This window comes from Balaenoptera ricei, chromosome 20, assembly GCF_028023285.1.
Source record: "Balaenoptera ricei isolate mBalRic1 chromosome 20, mBalRic1.hap2, whole genome shotgun sequence".
Lineage (NCBI taxonomy): Eukaryota > Metazoa > Chordata > Mammalia > Artiodactyla > Balaenopteridae > Balaenoptera > Balaenoptera ricei.
Window position 1 is genome coordinate 7,227,248 of NC_082658.1, and position 17,167 is coordinate 7,244,414.

Genomic DNA, 17,167 nt, shown 5'->3' on the forward strand with positions numbered 1-17,167 from the left:
ACCCACCATCGAGAAGCACCCTACAGGCATGAGAGGACTTGAAATTTTGAATGTTATCACCCAGCACAGGAGGGTAGGTGGTAGAAGAGTGTAAAGCGTATTGGCTCATAATTATTTTGGATACCAATTATCCATATTATTCCTGTATTTTGTTACCAGATAGCCATTAATTTTCATTTTGGCATTCTGAACTCATGCTCTCTGACTTTAAACCTGCTTTCTTTAGAGAGAAGCCCACTTCTCTCTGGGCCTTCCTTAGTGTGTTTTAACTTTAATGGCTCATCAAATCTTTGGGCAACAAGGTTGATAGTAACAAAGAAAAAAGCAACTAAGCAGGTAGAGCTCCTGAAACAATCTCAAAAAGATGACACAGGACACAGTGTTTCAAAATTTGTACATTGTTTACTTTAAGCAACAGTCCAGGATTGTGAAGTACAACACAGGTTTTAAGGATGAGACTTTCTTTCATGGTCAAGCACCAGCATCATGCACACAGCTTCAAGTTATCTAAGAAGAGCAATGCCCCCGGGGGGGCGGGGGGGGGGTCCCTTCACCAGGAAGTCCCACTTCCATGTGGTCCCCACCCCTGCTTCACCACCTGGAATTGGTCAGTCTGAGTGTACAGCGAAGCCTTCCTCTGCGTGGGGGCAGCGGGCTTTGCTCAGCCAGTCAAGTTAGTATCTGGCTTAAATATTTCTTAAGGTTCAGAAATAAAAGGCAGTTGTTTTTTTGCTTTGCAGGCAGCAAGGCATGGGGCACAGGCCTCTGTCGCTCCATATGGCACAGGAAGATGCTTTTCGCAAAGGGCACTGACAAGTTAGGGCAACACCAGGTAGGTTCAGCATCAAGACAACCTTGTTTGGGGGCCTGAAGGGACAGCGCCTGTGGACTGTTTACTGGTCTGTCCGATCCAGGCTTGGTAAACCCTAGTAAAGCTGACAAGAAAAGGGTTTTAAAAACCTCAGTACAAAAGATCCTTTAACACATTTGAAACCAAGTTATCTGTTCTTAAAAACACGGTACTAAGTGTCACAAAGCTTTCCCTCCAATCTACTACTAGAAAACACTCATGCCAAGGCCTATAGACCCAGAGGAATCAGGACAGACAGAGAACCTGTTCTTCCAAAAAAAAAAAAGACAGCAGTACATAAAGTGCTTCTTTTTTAATGAAACAAATCCAAAACATGTACAGTCAGGCTCAAGTTGTGCAGTTCACAAGCATGGAGAAAACAAAGAAACGAAACGACAGAGTTCAGGGCAGACGGAGCTAACCCAGGACGAGGCTGGACTTGCCACCAGGGGGGTTTCTCCGGGATGGCACGGGCGCCGGTGCCACTGGGCTGGGCACAGGGGCAGCGGGCACAGGCTTCTCCTCGCTCTGCCCCAGGCTGGCCTGCAAGTCTGTGTCTACGTTTTCTAGGAAAACAGAATGAAATTAAGGCTAATAACTATTCCCAGTGAAGATGAAGCGTCTACGTTTTTTGGCTTTTGGGGTTTTTTTTTGAGGATGGTTCAGACCATACCTAGAGCTATAAAGAAGAAACCAACAATTACCAACCATCTGGCAGCCACTATCCAGAATTCACCACTGTTAATGTTTTGCCATATTTGCCCCCAGATCTTTTTCTGTGTACGTTCTTTTCTAAATTACAGAAATATATGAAGACATAAATATTTTAAATGAGAACATTAGAGATAAGCTCTAGGTCCGTCTTTCCAGGTGGTCCAGTGGTTAAGACTCCGCGTCCCCAATGCAGGGGGCCCATCACACTCTCTGGTCAGGGAACTAGATCCCACACACATGCCGCAACGACAAGCTCTAGGTCCCTGACCACCGCCCCACCTCCACGTGGGTCTCCTCTCCCTACACACAGAGGCCCTGCTACTAGCTGTGTGCGGTCCTCTAGTCCATTTGTTTCATGTACATTTTGTGTATTTTATTTCCAGCAAATTACATAGAAGAGTGTTTTTGTTGTATTTAACATAAATAATATCAATTTTTTTTTTTTAACTTTTGGACATTTACCCCCACTTACACACATGGTCATGATTCACCTTGCTTAATTAATTGCTTTATATTATATACAGAGTATATATGATTAAGCCTCTACCGACAGCAAAAAATGGAAACCAATCCAACCATTCCGAAACTGTAACGCGCACACTCTGGAACGTGTGCCCACGGGGACGCGAGCTGTCATCTTCAACTTGAACAGATTACACACCACCTTCCCCAGTGGCTGTACAAGTTCTACCCCATTGCCCGTGTCAGAGTATGCTCTCCCTACATCTTTCCATTTCCACCACTTGCTAACCATCTCACCTTAATATTTGCCAAACTGATGGGTGAAAAATATTTTTAAATTCCTGTTATATGTTAACATTTTCATGATTAATGGGTGAGGTTGATTTTTTTTTTTAAACCATACAATATCCAGCTGTACAGACATTTATTAAAGAATCTACCTCCCCGCTACTGATTTGTAATATATTAACCCAGTCACTCCCATCATGTTAACCCGGCACTTTCCACATTAAAGTCTTAAGAATTAGTGTATTATTATCCAATATCCTAGATATAGCTTGATTGATTCCCTGACTGATTTGTGAAATTCCCAACAAGCATATATCCTTAACCAGGTAGTTTCCATTGACTCAAAGTCAAGAGTGACTGCAAAAGAAAAAACGCTAGGGACTTCCCCAGCGGCGCAGTGGTTAAGAATCCATCTGCCAATGCAGGGGACACAGGTTCGAGCCCTGGTCCGGGAAGATCCCACACGCTACGGAGCAACTAAGCCCGTGTACCACAGCTACTGAAGCCCGTGCACCTAGAGCCCGTGCTCTGCAACAAGAGAAGCCACCGCACCGCAACAGGAGAAAGCCCATGCGCAGCAACGAAGACCCAACACAGCCAAAAATAAATAAATAAATGAATAAACTTTAAAAAAATAAATAAATAAACTTCCTGGACCTTCTCCCTCTTTCTCCAAGATTTCCAAAGTCCTCCCTGTAGCCACTCCTGTGTTTAATTACCCAAAAGATGATGGCAGTATATCCAAACAAAATATGTTTTATTTCAGCTGAGCAGAACCGCTTGGCTTTGCAGTGAAACTGCCAACAGAACTGGGGTCGACCTTTCCTCACCAGACCTGTCCCGAACGATTATGCCCTTGTCATTTTATGACAAATGAGCTGAAAGTAGCAGCAGTCAGGAACACAGAATAATCAGGTGGCAAAATTGATGATCATTTAAAAAAGAAGGAAGGACGTACACTATACAACTGCATGTGCTATTCACCTGAAGGATCTATAACACTGAGCCGGGGGTGAGGGAGACAATTAATTATTAGCAAATGACTTATCTTTTCCTAACTTCAGGGCTCTCACTTCTCTGGGCTCCTCAAATTTCTAATTACATCCATTGGCCAAAATTAGTGAAAGATCAGCTGATTCTTGCTAAACAAGGTGTGACATTGGAAGTATTTCAGAATACGAAAAGCAGCAGAATCAAAAAGCCTAGATTTTCTTTGCCTCTAGAACAATCTTTTTAAATGGAACAAGTTGGACAGGAGCAATAACTAATACACCTTCAGTCCAGTGAGAACCTCACCTGTCCGTGGAGGGAAAACCCAGGTACCGCTCACAGTGGTTCAGAAGATGCTCCTCCCATCACGCCCAACAAGAAACAATGAGAGGACAGAAGAGGAGTGTGATTCTTGTTAAGCATTTCTGTTTCCCTGGAAGACTGACTCGCAAAACGTAATGGCAGAAAAAGGCCTTGAGGAAGCGGCTTCATCCTCCTAGATCAGAGCGCCCTGTGACGGCTGCATGTCACTGAGTCAACTTTAACCTGATTGCTACTGGCCGACATGCGTAAACCTCTCGTCACACGCACCCGCAATTCTCTGGCACTTGTTGAAGAAGTGCCAATGAGTACTTTAAAGGTTTTAAATAATTAAATAAATGATTACACCTCATTTACATCACATGTAATTGGTGATATGGGTGCTAAATGAAAACTTCACCGGCCCGCTAAGTCATCATTCACGAGATCACAGGGTTACCAGTGTCGTGCTGAGTAAGCACCTCAGTATAAAATCAAACACATTTTCTAAATTAAATGCTGAGGGCTGACTTGAAATGCTAGAGACTTTTACTAGAAAGCTCTCGTTGAGTGTAACAAATACCAACCTGATTAACGTCCGTCTGTTCTTAAAGGATTTTCCAGTGGTTTTCCTTTCTAGTACGTTTCTAGCATCGCTCTCACTGCTGGCCGATACCAAATGTGGCCACGCTTGCTAGCTTTGCCAGTTTCATTTTGCTTTCCTCTCCACCCAGAGGGTGCTGGCAGTCGGGGCAAAGCCAGGTTCACTCCCCAGTCTCCTTCCCCACGACACGACTTGAATACAAATTCCAGTCTATTCTAACATTTACAGAACCAGAAATTGTGATACTTTTTCAGAAGTACTCACCATGAACATCACCTTCTCCCTGGAAAAGAAAAAAATTAACAATTTACTTCAGATTTTAATTTTGCCACACACAAAGAAGACAATCAGAGTTCAGAGAAGCTACTGTCTATTTGAAGCCAAATGTGAAGTTTTGTTTTGATGTAGTCAAGTTCAGGGTCACGCTGCCGTTACAGTAAACAACCTTTATTCAACCTGGGACAATGCTACACAGAAATGCCACTGGACAAATTGTCCCAGTGCCAGTAACATGCCCAAAACACCAAAAAACCTTAACATTTACACTGATGACCTACTATCAATTAGCATTTCAGAGGATCTTTTATCAGAACAGGAAACTGGTAAACCTATCCTTCCACTCCCCCCTCCCTTCTCCTAATCTAGCTTTTGAAGGGCCTCCATCAATTCCAAAGCCTTTCTGCAGGTCTCCCCACACCCAGATGGCTGATGCCTCCGTCTGCTCTGAGGTCCCTACTCAGGGGGACATCCTACCAGGCTTTCCACACGCACACCTGGGGCTCACGGGCCTGCAGACAAAGAATGGTAACGCCATGGTCTACAGCCTCCTGGAGTTCAGCTCAAAACAACTGGGCAACATTTACCAACAACTAAAACAGTCCTTGAGCTCAGATATGCTACTATGTGTGAGGTACACAGGAAGTACGAGTGATCCAGTTTCAAAAATCAGTACTGAAGGACAGAGACTAATCCTAATGGTAGCAGAGACATACGAACAGACCAAGATCCCATGAACTCACCTTTCTGACTGACTGTCAATCTTCCATCACCAGTACGGTTAGTCCCTTTCCTAATTACCTCTACGTAAAACTCCAGTGGCAGGTCTCAGTACAATGGGGGTGGCGCAGGGCACCACCAGAAATTAATTAGAATTAATTTCTAAACTGTATAAACCTCAAAGCCTGTCCTTCCCCCCATATTGTCACACTGACCTTCAGATCTAAGAAGTCTCCAGGGTTTGCTTCAGAAGAGTTCCTTCTCTGGGGTCCAGATGACTCAGAATCTTCCCGGCCACCACAAGACTTGGCACCTGAATCAAAATATACTTTCTTAAGGAATACAATGGAAAGACCTAAAGCAAAACACTATTTAATTAGTTAGTCTCATACTACAACATGAGCTAACAGTGTTAGGGAGTGATGGCTTAAAAATTCTACAGCGGAGGGTGGGGGGGCTTCCCTGGTGGCGCAGTGGTTGAGAATCTGCCTGCCAATGCAGGGGACACGGGTTCGAGCCCTGGTCTGGGAAGATCCCACATGCCGCGGAGCAACTAGGCCCGTGAGCCACAACTACTGAGCCTGCGCGTCTGGAGCCTGTGCTCCGCAACAGGAGAGGCCGCGATAGTGAGAGGCCCGCGCACCGCGATGAAGAGTGGCCCCCGCTTGCCACAACTAGAGAAAGCCCTCGCACAGAAACGAAGAACCAACACAGCCAAAAATAAATTAATGATTTAATTAAAAAAAAAAAAAAATTCTACTGCGGGGCTAAATAACCCAGTCTGACGGTTGTCCGTGTTCTGATCCGTTACACAGACTCCCAGCATTTCCCATTTCTTAGCCCCCGTCTCTCCTCCCATAACAAGCTTTAATTGTTGTCTCTCATGATTAAGCTAGATTTTACTCATCAGCACAAAACCAGCTGTGGTGGTTCTGCTGGGTCCGTCCCTTTGACCAGGGATCACGGATACTGGCAGTACCTGCCGACTTGGCCCAGGAAGGGGGATTTTCCTCAGGTGTCCCGAAGATGCTAGAGGCCATTTTGTTCCGCCTCACAGGTTGTTCTGCTGGTTCATCAAAACCTAATGAAAAATTGGATCCACCACCTGGAGGCCGCAGAACCCTAGGAATGATGGCAAAACAACGATTTCACATCAGATCAAAACATTTCTTGGCACACGTTTTCAAACACCTTTCACTTCTCTCAACCACTCTTTCCACCTACCGCCCCCCCCCACCCCCACCCCCACACACACAAAAGAGAGCTGCTAATGGGAAAATTAGGAACTGATTTCATCGTGGTATAAATTCAGCGTTGGATGTTAAGGTACGAAACCCCGCTCTGCAGTATCTGTGGCGAGGTTGCGCATCACACAAGGCAGCCGAAATGGCCTGAAAGCACCCATGGCAGGCTGGTCGGCGGCGTCCCATGTTAGGAAAAGGCAGAAACCTAATGCATGTTGTCTACTAGGCTCAGCTGGATACATTTGCAAAGAAGTTTAGAAGCACATTTTGTTATTTATTAAAAAAAAAAAAAACTGTTCGGGGGACTTCCCCGGTGGTCCAGTGGTAAAGAACCCACCTTCCAATGCAGGGGACTCGGGTTCAATCCCTGGTCAGGGAACTAAGAGCCCATATGCCCCGTAGCGTAGCCAAAAAAAAAAAAAAGATTCCATTTTTGTTTTCAACGAAAATTTTAAAATGGAAGAATATACATATAAAAGTTGACCAATTTAGAAGCCCAAGGAAAGCTGGTAATAGTCTCTCCCGTCTCAGCATGACTCACAAGCCCTGTTTATACACTTGTACCTCACTATTCTCACTAATCATCATGACTGATCAGCCACAGGGAGAAAGTCAATGAGAAATTAAGCTTAGGGCCCCACGGCATGCTGTATGTCCATGCACCTTTAGATAACCATCTACAGCTTTTTTCGTCTGACAAGGAAATACAGCACATTCACATTTCCAAATCTTCTTGACACAGGTTGACCAGTTCGTCCCCTCTGTGGAAGAACTCAATTGAATTTGTCCTGTCACCACTCAAAACATAGAAAATGGAGATGGTTTCATGGAAAGATTTTCTAACAACAGATTCACTTCCTTTATTGGTGATCAGAGTGGTCTGTTTTTCTATTAAACCATTTTGAGTAAGAAACATTTTTCTACTAAGGTGTCCATTTCATTCAAGTTTCCAAATAAATACGATTGTCATTTGTAAACTCAGCTCTGCAAGTTTGCAAACATAAGGTCTTTCTAGTTCACTGATTTCCAGCTTTTCATTACAACACAGACAACAAAGTCTATGTGACATGTTCCTTTGAAATTTGATAAGATGTGCTTTATGGCTTGATATGTGGTCAGTTTTGTAAATCTTCTATATGTGCTTGAAAAGAATGTGTATCTGCCAATATTCTATCTGTCTACCAGATAAAGCCTGTTAACTGAGTTGTTCAAATCTACTGATTATTAAATATGGTTTATCAATTACTGAGATTTCTGTTATCAACTTCTACTACAATGGGGGTTTTGTCAGTTTCTCCTCAGGACTCTGTCAAGACAAAGTTCTCTCTCAAAAAGACCACCACTGGGGAACCGCACTTCCACTGCAGGGGGCATGGGTTCGATCCCTGATTGGGGATCTAAGATCCTGCAAGCCACACGGTGCAGGAGGGGGAAAAAAAGACCACCACTGCAGTATTTTATTTAGTTCGGTAGGGAGAACTGTGTTGGGTTAACTGGCTAGTCATTTTGATTAAAGAAACAAAATATATATTCTTAACTCACTTCATTTACCAAAATAAATTCCAGCTAGGTCAAATATTTCAATTTAAAGCCTAAGACAAAAATATTGGAAGAAAACATGTACGAATATAGTCCTAGTCTTGAAAAAAAGGGCTTTCCTTCTAAGCACAAGATGAAAGCCAGAAACCATGAAAAATGGACAGATTAAACTTGGCAAAAATACACATTTGACAAAGGGTAATATAAATGCTTTTAAAAATAATTTTAAAAATCGAGAGAAAAATGGACAAAAGGTAAACAGACAATTAAAAAATATGGATCACGTCTAAACATTGAAAATTCAAATTCACAAGCAAATAAATGAAATTTAAAACAAAAGGATATATTTTTTGCTTATTATTAGGCTGGTAAAAATGAAAAAAATGCCAATTTTCAGCATGAATTAAAGTGTGAGAATATAAATTTGCACAAACTTTCTAAAGAACATTTTGATAAAACGTATCAAATGTTTAAGTTTGCATCTTATATGAACCAGCGTTTCTACTTCCAGAAGTTATCCTAAGTAGATAATTAGACATATGTACAAGAATACTTTCAGACGTAGGCTTGGTTACACCTAAGCAGAACACAAGGAAATCGGGATAAACTTCGCCTCTCAACCATATCTAGTTCTTACCATCTTCTCCAACCCAGTCAGGCCACTTTCTTCACTGTTCTGTGAACTGTTCTGGCTTATCTCCACCTTGGAGTATTTACTCCCATATTTCCTACTGCCCAGAGCACTCTCCACCCTTTGCTCGGTGACTATTTCAAAATCCAGCCCATTTCTTAAACCTCCACCTCCTCCATGAAGCCCTCCATGACCTTGAAGAATGACAAGTAGGACACTGAGAGGAAAGCATGTTAGACACCCTCCTTGTCACCAGCTCTTTCTGTAAAGGGCCAAATAGTAAATATTTTTGGCTTGTGGGTCATTTGGTCTTTTGCAACTATTTAGCTCCATCACGTAGCACAAAGGCAGCCACAGACAACACAGAAACGAATGAGTGCAGCTATGTTCCAATAAAACTTTATTTCTGGACACTGAAATTTGATTTTCATGTCCTTTTCACAAGTCATGAAAGATTCTTCTTCTCGCCTTTTTCAACCATTTATCAATGTAAAAATCAGGTGCCAGCTGGGCTTGGCTCTCCTCTGTCTAGTACAGCAAATAGCCTCATTTTTTAAGAGAACGAAGTCAGGCCCTGAGAAGTTCTAAATAAATTGCCCAGCATTAGTTAAACGACAGAGATGGGGCCAAACCCCAAATCCTCTCTCCCTGACAGGCACATAAGACGTGCTCAAAGTGCTGAAATAGGGGAACCACTCTAATGCCATTTTTCTCTTTAAACTACATACCTATGTGGTTGGTGCTTTGATTGCTTTTCTTGTTTTCTAGCCTTAGACTGAAGCTATTTCTTATATATGTCCTCTAGCATCCTCCCCTAAATCTAATATTCGTGTCTGTGTCCATAGTAAAATTCAGTACTCAATTTATACTAAATTAAAATTTCATTATTTTCCCCGTGGGGGCGGGGAAGACCCGCTTTTATAACATGTAAAACATTAAAAACCCCACTGTTTCTAAGTCTCAAATATTAAATATCCACTTAGATTAAATTCATTATATGAATTAAGGTTTGCTAACTAAATTGTTTAAATCATAAAGGTATGTTATAAATTCTTAATAGTCATTCTCTTATGTTAAAGTTGGAAGTGACTAGGTTTTTATCATTTGTACCTCAAATCAACAGACACTTGAAATACTATAATCAAAATTAACTTGCTTCAGGGAATAACCTGGTGGTCCAGTGGTTAGGGCTCCACACTTCCACAGGACGAGGCACGGTTTGGGGAATTAAGATCCCAAAACAAAAAACAACATTAACTTGCTTCACTGTCATCCCCTTCATTCCCTAGAGATTAGAATGATTTTCCTTACTATCATAATTAAATTCTCATGAATTATTTCAGCCAGATGAAAATCTTCAGAACCCAAATGGGCCAGGAAAATTTTGGGGGGGCCTTAAAAAAAAAAAAGACACTAGAACCCAATCACCAGCTTAAAAAGAAAGTCAAAGCTCTGACCGGCCCAACTTTTTAAAGGTCTGTGTTCCTCTTGCAATAGCAGGTACTACCTACTCCGATGACGTCAGTGTTGGAGAGCCCATTTGTAACAGCGAGACATCCCCAAACAAAGGATTTGGATCATAAGACAGAAATTATTTCAATTTTATTTTTTAAGATTCTGCTGTTTTTTCTGAACTATGCATATGACTAGATCAGGATTACACATCTGAGGCTCAACAAAAATGTGTCCATGTACTGCAGATAGCAATTTTCAAATAATTACTTTTTCTTTCTTCTCTCTTTAAGTCCCAGAGTTCCTCTATGATCTTTGCAGGTCATTCCCTCAATTTATCAAACTAAATTTATAATGTGTTTATGGAGCCAGGAAAATGTTACTGGAGAAAAGAAGTTTAAGAGAATTAGGTGAGATTCTACAAGAAGGAAAGGTAGGAAGTAAATAAAAGGACAATGCTACAGTCTTGAGATTACAATATTGGAGGGAAATTGATGACAACAGGCGAATTAAAACATTTATTTTGCAGACCCAAAAGTCATTTATGTCTCACATTTCAAAGATACAAATCAAAAAGCTAGTGTGAGGATTCATTTGACCTGGTTACTTAAATTCTTTATGAAGCACTAAACTGCACTCAACCCCAAAGGATAAAACCTCAGATTTTTTAATATAATGTGTAAATTTTCACATTCCAATCACTACAGTATGACCAGCATAAAGTTGGCCTCACGGCACAAAATGAAAAACCAAGGTTCAATTTGTTCCAGTGTCCTCTGAAAAAAAATGATCTCACTGGAAGGATGACAACAGAAGAGGGAGTGACCAGTGTTTTCGTAGGTCTATCCTACTCAAGTTCCCCTTCCTCCCAGTAACACACTAGTTTAGTTTTTTAAATCTTTCCCATTCTTTTCTACATTTTGAAAGGGAAAGGAATGAGTTGAAAAGGAAGGTCATTTCCAACACTCCCTCCTAAGACTCATTGCTGAGGCCTGCTTTTTGTCCCCAAAGACTCCAACCCTTGTGAGACACTGCTATTTCACGGCTGTCTTCTTAGCCCCACAAAATGGCTCCCTTTGTGCCACTTGCCCAGGACCCCAAGGCTGGCCACACATGACTTCAGGTCATGATCAATGAAGAAGAGATGCTCAGAAAAAGTGGAATCCAAGCTTCCTCTACGCCTTGAGCAGGATCCCTGAGATGCCTGTATCCCACCTTAAAGAACAGCGTGCATGCACTTAGCCGAGACAATGTAGACATCTACCACCGCATCCAAACCCTTCCACCAAGTTAGGCAAGGGCTTGGAAAAGGGACCCCCCCCCCAGTCCAAACACCGTGCCCAGGGCCCCCTTCCCCAAATGCAGTGGCATGAGTGGCCACAAAGGCCCCGGCTACGCAGGTGGAGATAGTACGGAAGAGACAATGGATGTCTCCGGCCCCGCCCAAGAACAGGAAACCTCCTCCGGCATGGGAATCTCGGCCAGAGGTGAACTCATTTTGCATACGTCAAAGGGGGAAGCGAAAGAGGTGGGTTGCAAACACCGAGGTCCGAAGGTCTGGGCGCAGAAAACCCACTCGGAACGACTCGCTCCCCCTCCCGTTCGGAGGTGGGCGCGGGAGGGGAACGAGCAGGGGTCTTTCCTTTGTTAGCAGAGGGGAGGCACTGCGCGGAGGGCTGACGGCTGGGTCCTGAACAGGGGTGAGGGTCGCGACGACCAGCCCCGCCCGAACACAAATGTCACCTGCCGGGCGGACCCGAGTGGGTAGGAGCCCGCCGGACCGATCGCTGCGGCTGCAGGATCTGACCGCCACGCCGGGCGCGGGGCCACCACCTGCCCCGGGCCAGAAGCACGAGCGCGTGGGCGGGGGTGGGACAATGGGGCCGGATCAAGGTGCCCCGCGGGCTGCCCGGGCACCCGGGGCCCAAGACCACCGCCCTGGGGCCGAGCCGGCCGAGCCAGCCACGCCAGCCACGCCGCAAAAGGGAGAAAGCGAACCCTCTCGGCACATCCCGACTAACGAAAACCCGCCGCGCTGCGAGCGCGAGCGGCCACGGCCCTCCCCAGCCCCTAGCTCCGGGGGAGGAATGAATGGAAGAGGAGCAGGAATCGGGCGGGGCCGGCGCGTCAGGTTCGCCGGCGGCACAAAGGCGGAGCCGGTGGCCGAGCCCCACCGCCCGACCAAGCGCGAGAGCAGCGCCCCGGGCACGTTACCGCCAACGACCGGCCGACAGACCCGCCTGGCGCCCTGGGCAGCGGCCCTCCCGTCCCCGAGCCCCCGAGCCTCACCGGGAGCTATTCCTGCTGTTGGGGTCGACGCCCTTGAAGGTGGTGGTGGTGGTCATGGCGCCGAGGAGCGAGGTAGGCTGGCGCGGGAGCGGAGTGCTGAAAGGGTCAGGTCTGAGGAGCGCAGAGTACCCCCGCAACCCAGAGCCGGCGACCGCTGCAAGAGCCTCCACCGCTGTTTGCTAGCCGGACCGCAGCCTTTATAGGGCTCGCAAACCCCGCCCCCACCCCGGCGGCATTGGCCAATTCAAACGGGCCTCTTCACTCCTATTGGCCTCCTGGAGTGCCAAGCATCCTGCGGCTTCACGACGGGCTGAGGCGGCCCCTGCTCAGCCTAAACCCACCCTCTTCCTGGTCAGGGAAGGTCTAGGGAAGTTTCCCCTCCCCCACCCTCAAATCTCGGAGATGATTGGACAAAGGACAAACCTGCCCCGCGCTCGGTACAAGTTGTGCTCGCTGTCACTTAAAAAAGTTACCTTGATAGAAGGAAAAGCTCGCTCTGGGCGAGTTGGAATCCGCAAGCCGAGGGCACGTTTAACTTTACCATTCATTTATTTGCCTTACTCATGGAGGGTAGCAAGGGCATGCTCCTCAAGGGATGAAAATTACTGCTACAAATTGACGTTTATTGAATACCTACTATGTGTCCTGTTTGGAAACCTGACGGTCCCAAAGCAGTAGCACTATGAATCAGCAACAGAAAGCACACAAAGATGATCCCTTCTAAAAGGACTGGAAATCCTTTACATTTTAATGTTACTATTTAGATGTAACGTGTGGTGCATGCACTAGACCAAAATTACAGTCGTTCCGATTTGAGGGCCTGTTCTTGAGGCTGGTTAATGCCCGGCAGCGGGGAATGGCCACATCCCTTGCTACTAAGACCATGGGAGTAGCCCAGGCCTCTGCAGCTGTTTATAACCATTAAGTCATGGCTCTTCCACCTGTCTGGGTAAATCTATCCCTGCAACAAATGCAGACACACTTGGAGGGCTCAGGAATGACTGTTTAAAAGACCGTAATAGCAAAGTCTTGGGCAAACAAGAGGGAAGGCCTTCCCTGTCATGCTGTTTCCTCAAGGCAGATCTCTTTTTCAGTATTTCCATAACAAGTGAACTACACTCCTCTTTGTGTGGCCTCCTCCTTCCTGGCAGTTTGTGTTGGTCAACCACTCTCCTGGGCTTTCAGGAAAAGCCAGAGACAAGCTCTTCTCTTCTAGAAGGCCTGGATCATGTCTTTCTGTGCTTACCACAAAAGCATGAAGCACACTACTTGTTTGGATTAAAATCTTCCCTTTCCTAAAGGCTGAGCTTAAACTTCCAAAACCTTAAAACAAAAACAAAAAAACTCTTCAGGCCAACCTAGCTAGTGAGCATGCATCTCCTCCTGAAAAGTCATATAATTAGGAGGTAGTGGAATATGGTGGTTGCTAGCTCAGGGTCTCAAAGGAGAAATCCAGGTTTGAATCTTGACTCTTACCTTTTCCTGAGCACTAGTTCCATTTGTAAAATAAGGATAAGACTAGTATCTAGACTCCATAGAGTTGGGAGGACTGGATGAGGTAATGGATGTAAAGTACCTGTCCTAAGTCACCAAAGTGACAGACATTTTTATTATCAGACTTGGAAAGTAGCCACATACTTTTTTTTTTTTTTTAACAATCTGCAACTGTTTTTTGTTAAGTTAAATGAGGGGTTTAGACTTGACTCTTAGGGTCCATTTTGGCCTAAACTTTTGAGTTTGTACTGACTTGCCTTATTTCCTCTGGAAACCAAAAAGCCTAGGTTCTGGTTCTGCTCTTTCCCATTTAAGACACTTCTAGGTCATTTATATCCTTGAGCCCAGTTTCCTCATCTGTAAAATGGGGTTAACAGCACCTATTCTGCTAGCTTGGGAACGAGATAATTGCAAGAATGTTTTACTCTGTAAATGAAAGCTTTCTATTAGAGGTACCACACCTGGCTGCACATCAGAATAATCTATGAGCTTTTTTTTTTTAACCTATGACCTTTTAAGAAGTACAAATGAATGCAAGGCTCCAGAGATCTACTGAATTGGAATTTCTGTATATAGGGTCCAGTCATGGATGTCTATAATAAGTTAAACAGCCAACTGTCACATATAGCTTGGGCTGAGAATCTTTGCTTCAAAGGTAAGGAATCAGTTCCAGAACGCTTTTTAATTTAATCTTATTTATGAAGAACAGTAAATTTATATAAAACAGACATCTGATTAAGGCCATCTTAGGCAGGCCTGTTTGGAACATTCTTTGTATTTTAAAGTAAATACTGCCAGAAATTTCCAGAATAACTAGCCCTCCTATTTACTTGTTCATGTACTTAATAGTTTTGACCAAATCACTGTACTCCACTTTCTACTGCAAGATGGAGATTTGGGGTAAAAGATATGATATGTAGCTCTGCTATAACCTTTGCTCCAGATGACCAACTAAGTTGAAAATGGGATATTAATAAAATTATATTTTTCCCAAAAGAGCAACACAGATCAGGATCAAAAGATGCAAAAGGATGGGGCAATGTGAACATCTGCTTATAAAATCATGAAGGCCCATCATTATGATTTTTAAAATGCACACTAGGGTCTGTATCAATAAGCAATTTGCTTCAAATTCCCAGGTTAACCTAAAAATCTAAAGAAACAGAAGACAGATGAAATCTTATAACAAGGAATGGTCTAACAGCTATTTCATGACCTACAGCAGTGGTTTTATTTATTTATTTATGGCTGTGTTGGGTCTTCGTTGCTGCTCACGGGCTTTGCGGAGAGCAGGGGCTACTCTTCGATGCAGTGCGCGGGCTTCTCATTGCAGTGGCTTCTCTTGCTGTGGAGCACGGGATCTAGGCGTGCAGGCTTCAGCAGTTGTGGCATGCAGGCTCAGTAGTTGTGGTGCACAGGCTTAGTTGCTCCACGGCATGTGGGATCTTCCCAGACCAGGGATCGAACCCGTGTCCCCTGCACTGGCAGGCAGATTCTTAACCACTGTGCCACCAGGGAAGTCCACAGCAGTGTTTTTTAAACTTTTATAAAGCAGAATCCAAATATATAAAACAGATGAACAGAGCAGCTGTGATTGAATCCTGGCCCTCTCTGCTTCCCCCTGTCCTTTGCCACTCTCCACTTGGTCCTCCTCTTTTTGCACAACCTCAGGGTTCCGTGAAATTTTAAAACCACTGCTCTATATGCATGTCCATTTTCACCTGCTTTTTAAATATAGTTAACAGGAAGAGAATGAGCAGTTGCTTCCACTTCCTTAACTTTGTCTTTAAGCAATTAAGTGCTCTTTAACTTCCCTTAGTCCCACGCTGCCGCTGCCACCTCCCTACTATATCCAAAGTACTATTCTTCCATTTGTAATTCAATTCAGAAAGCCTAGTAGTAATAGCCTTTCCCAATAGGTTTTTTTTTGGGGGCGGGAACTTCCCCAACCAGGGATCGAACCTGTGGCCCCTGCAGTGGAAGCAGAGTCTTAACCACTGGACCACCAGAGAAGTCCAATAGGTTTATTGGGTTTTTTTTGGCTGCGTTGGGTCTTCGTTGCTGCGCATGGGCTTTCTCTAGTTGCGGCCAGCGGGGATTACTCTTCGTAGCGGTGCGTGGGCTTCTCATTGCAGTGGCTTCTCTTGTTGTGGAGCATGGGCTCTAAGGGCGTGGGCTTCAGTAGTTGCAGCATGAGGGCTCAGTAGCTGCGGCACACGGGCCCTAGAGTGTGCGGGCTTCAGCAGTTGTGGTGTGTGGGCTCAGTAGCTCCTCAGCATGTGGGATCTACCCAGACCAGGCAGGGATCGAACCCATGTCCCCTGCATTGGCAGGCGGATTCTTAACCACTACGCCACCAGGGAAGTCCCCCAATAGGTTTTTGTAAACCCAATATTCTCAGAATTTCCTTAGAACACAATCTATTGTTCTGAAGCAGGTGGCAAAAAAATCTTTATTTAAAAGATGTCAGAAAAATAAAAAATAAAAATAAATAAAAATAAAAGATGTCAGAAAATGATGAAGGCCCTAATAATTTTTGCTTTAATATAGACAGGAATCCTGTTGGTTTTTACATTTGTTGCTGAGTGTGTGGACAGTTTTATTCAAGAATGCAATGTATAACTTAAAATAGAACAATGTGCTAGTTGTTCTTCACTATTTGTGCCTACTAAGGATAATAAATAAATTTTAACCAAACACAAAAAAATGCACTAACATATCATCGCTTCATTCTCAAGCATGTGTTTTGTCTTGAATGTTACCAGCTTTCCACTGCCAGGCAAAGTGTTCTGAGTCCCCCATAATTTCAACCTGCCCCTATTTATTCCAAAATGCCAGAGGAAATGGGCAATCTACATGGCATCCTTATTGGAATTTGCTCTACCTAGAGTCTGCAATCAGGTTTGAACCAACCTCTTACAACAGTGTCTTTCGCTGTGATCCAGTACACACATATTAGGTTGACGCATATGACATGGCAGATATCTGACTATTTTTGACCTACATGTATAGCAGTTACTTATGTTCAACCACAGCTTAATACAGACTCTTAATGTTTTCTATTCCTTATTATTAAAAGAAAATACTGCTCACGTGCTTCTGAACTTGGGTAAGTGACTTAATTAATGAATGGCCCAACAACAAGTATTTCTAACAAGTTTCACTTCTCAACCCCAGTATTGCAGGGTGCCCCGTAAGTACATCACTCACACATACATTCTGCATCCATCACTCCTAGAGCCAAATTTAGTATGCATCTGTCCATTCTTTTCTTAGCTGCATCCTCACCACAAAAAAAAAAAAAAAAAAAAAAA

The 17,167-nt window shown here is 44.1% G+C and overlaps 2 protein-coding genes across 2 annotated transcripts in view; one reads left to right on the top strand and one right to left on the bottom strand.

The window, feature by feature from the left end:
* ARMC7 (armadillo repeat containing 7) overlaps window positions 1-2,724 on the top strand; it is a 20,329-nt gene extending 17,605 nt beyond the window's left edge. Inside the window, exons 4-5 of the transcript XR_009499687.1 lie at window positions 741-832; window positions 2,089-2,724. The gene's annotated coding sequence lies outside the window, so the exon portion shown is untranslated. The remainder of the gene's footprint in view (window positions 1-740; window positions 833-2,088) is intronic.
* On the bottom strand, window positions 1,149-12,521 carry JPT1 (Jupiter microtubule associated homolog 1). Its single transcript, XM_059908294.1, has 5 exons — window positions 12,360-12,521; window positions 6,184-6,326; window positions 5,420-5,517; window positions 4,473-4,491; window positions 1,149-1,416 (listed from the first exon to the last, which is right to left on the bottom strand). Exons 1-5 carry the CDS (start codon window positions 12,413-12,415, stop codon window positions 1,268-1,270), a joined length of 465 nt encoding a protein of 154 aa, XP_059764277.1. The 5' UTR covers window positions 12,416-12,521; the 3' UTR covers window positions 1,149-1,267.
* Window positions 12,522-17,167: the final 4,646 nt, after the last annotated feature.

What these genes read in the sequence shown, in the direction of transcription:
- JPT1 (XM_059908294.1), bottom strand. Translation starts at nt 12,415, where the DNA reads ATGACCACCACCACCACCTTCAAGGGCGTCGACCCCAACAGCAGGAAT. An exon ending in AACAGCAGGAATAGCTCCCG is followed by an intron (nt 6,327 to 12,359) that starts GTGAGGCTCGGG and finishes CATCATTCCTAG; the next exon opens with GGTTCTGCGGCCTCCAGGTG. An exon ending in TTCCTGGGCCAAGTCGGCAG is followed by an intron (nt 5,518 to 6,183) that starts GTACTGCCAGTA and finishes ATTTTGATTCAG; the next exon opens with GTGCCAAGTCTTGTGGTGGC.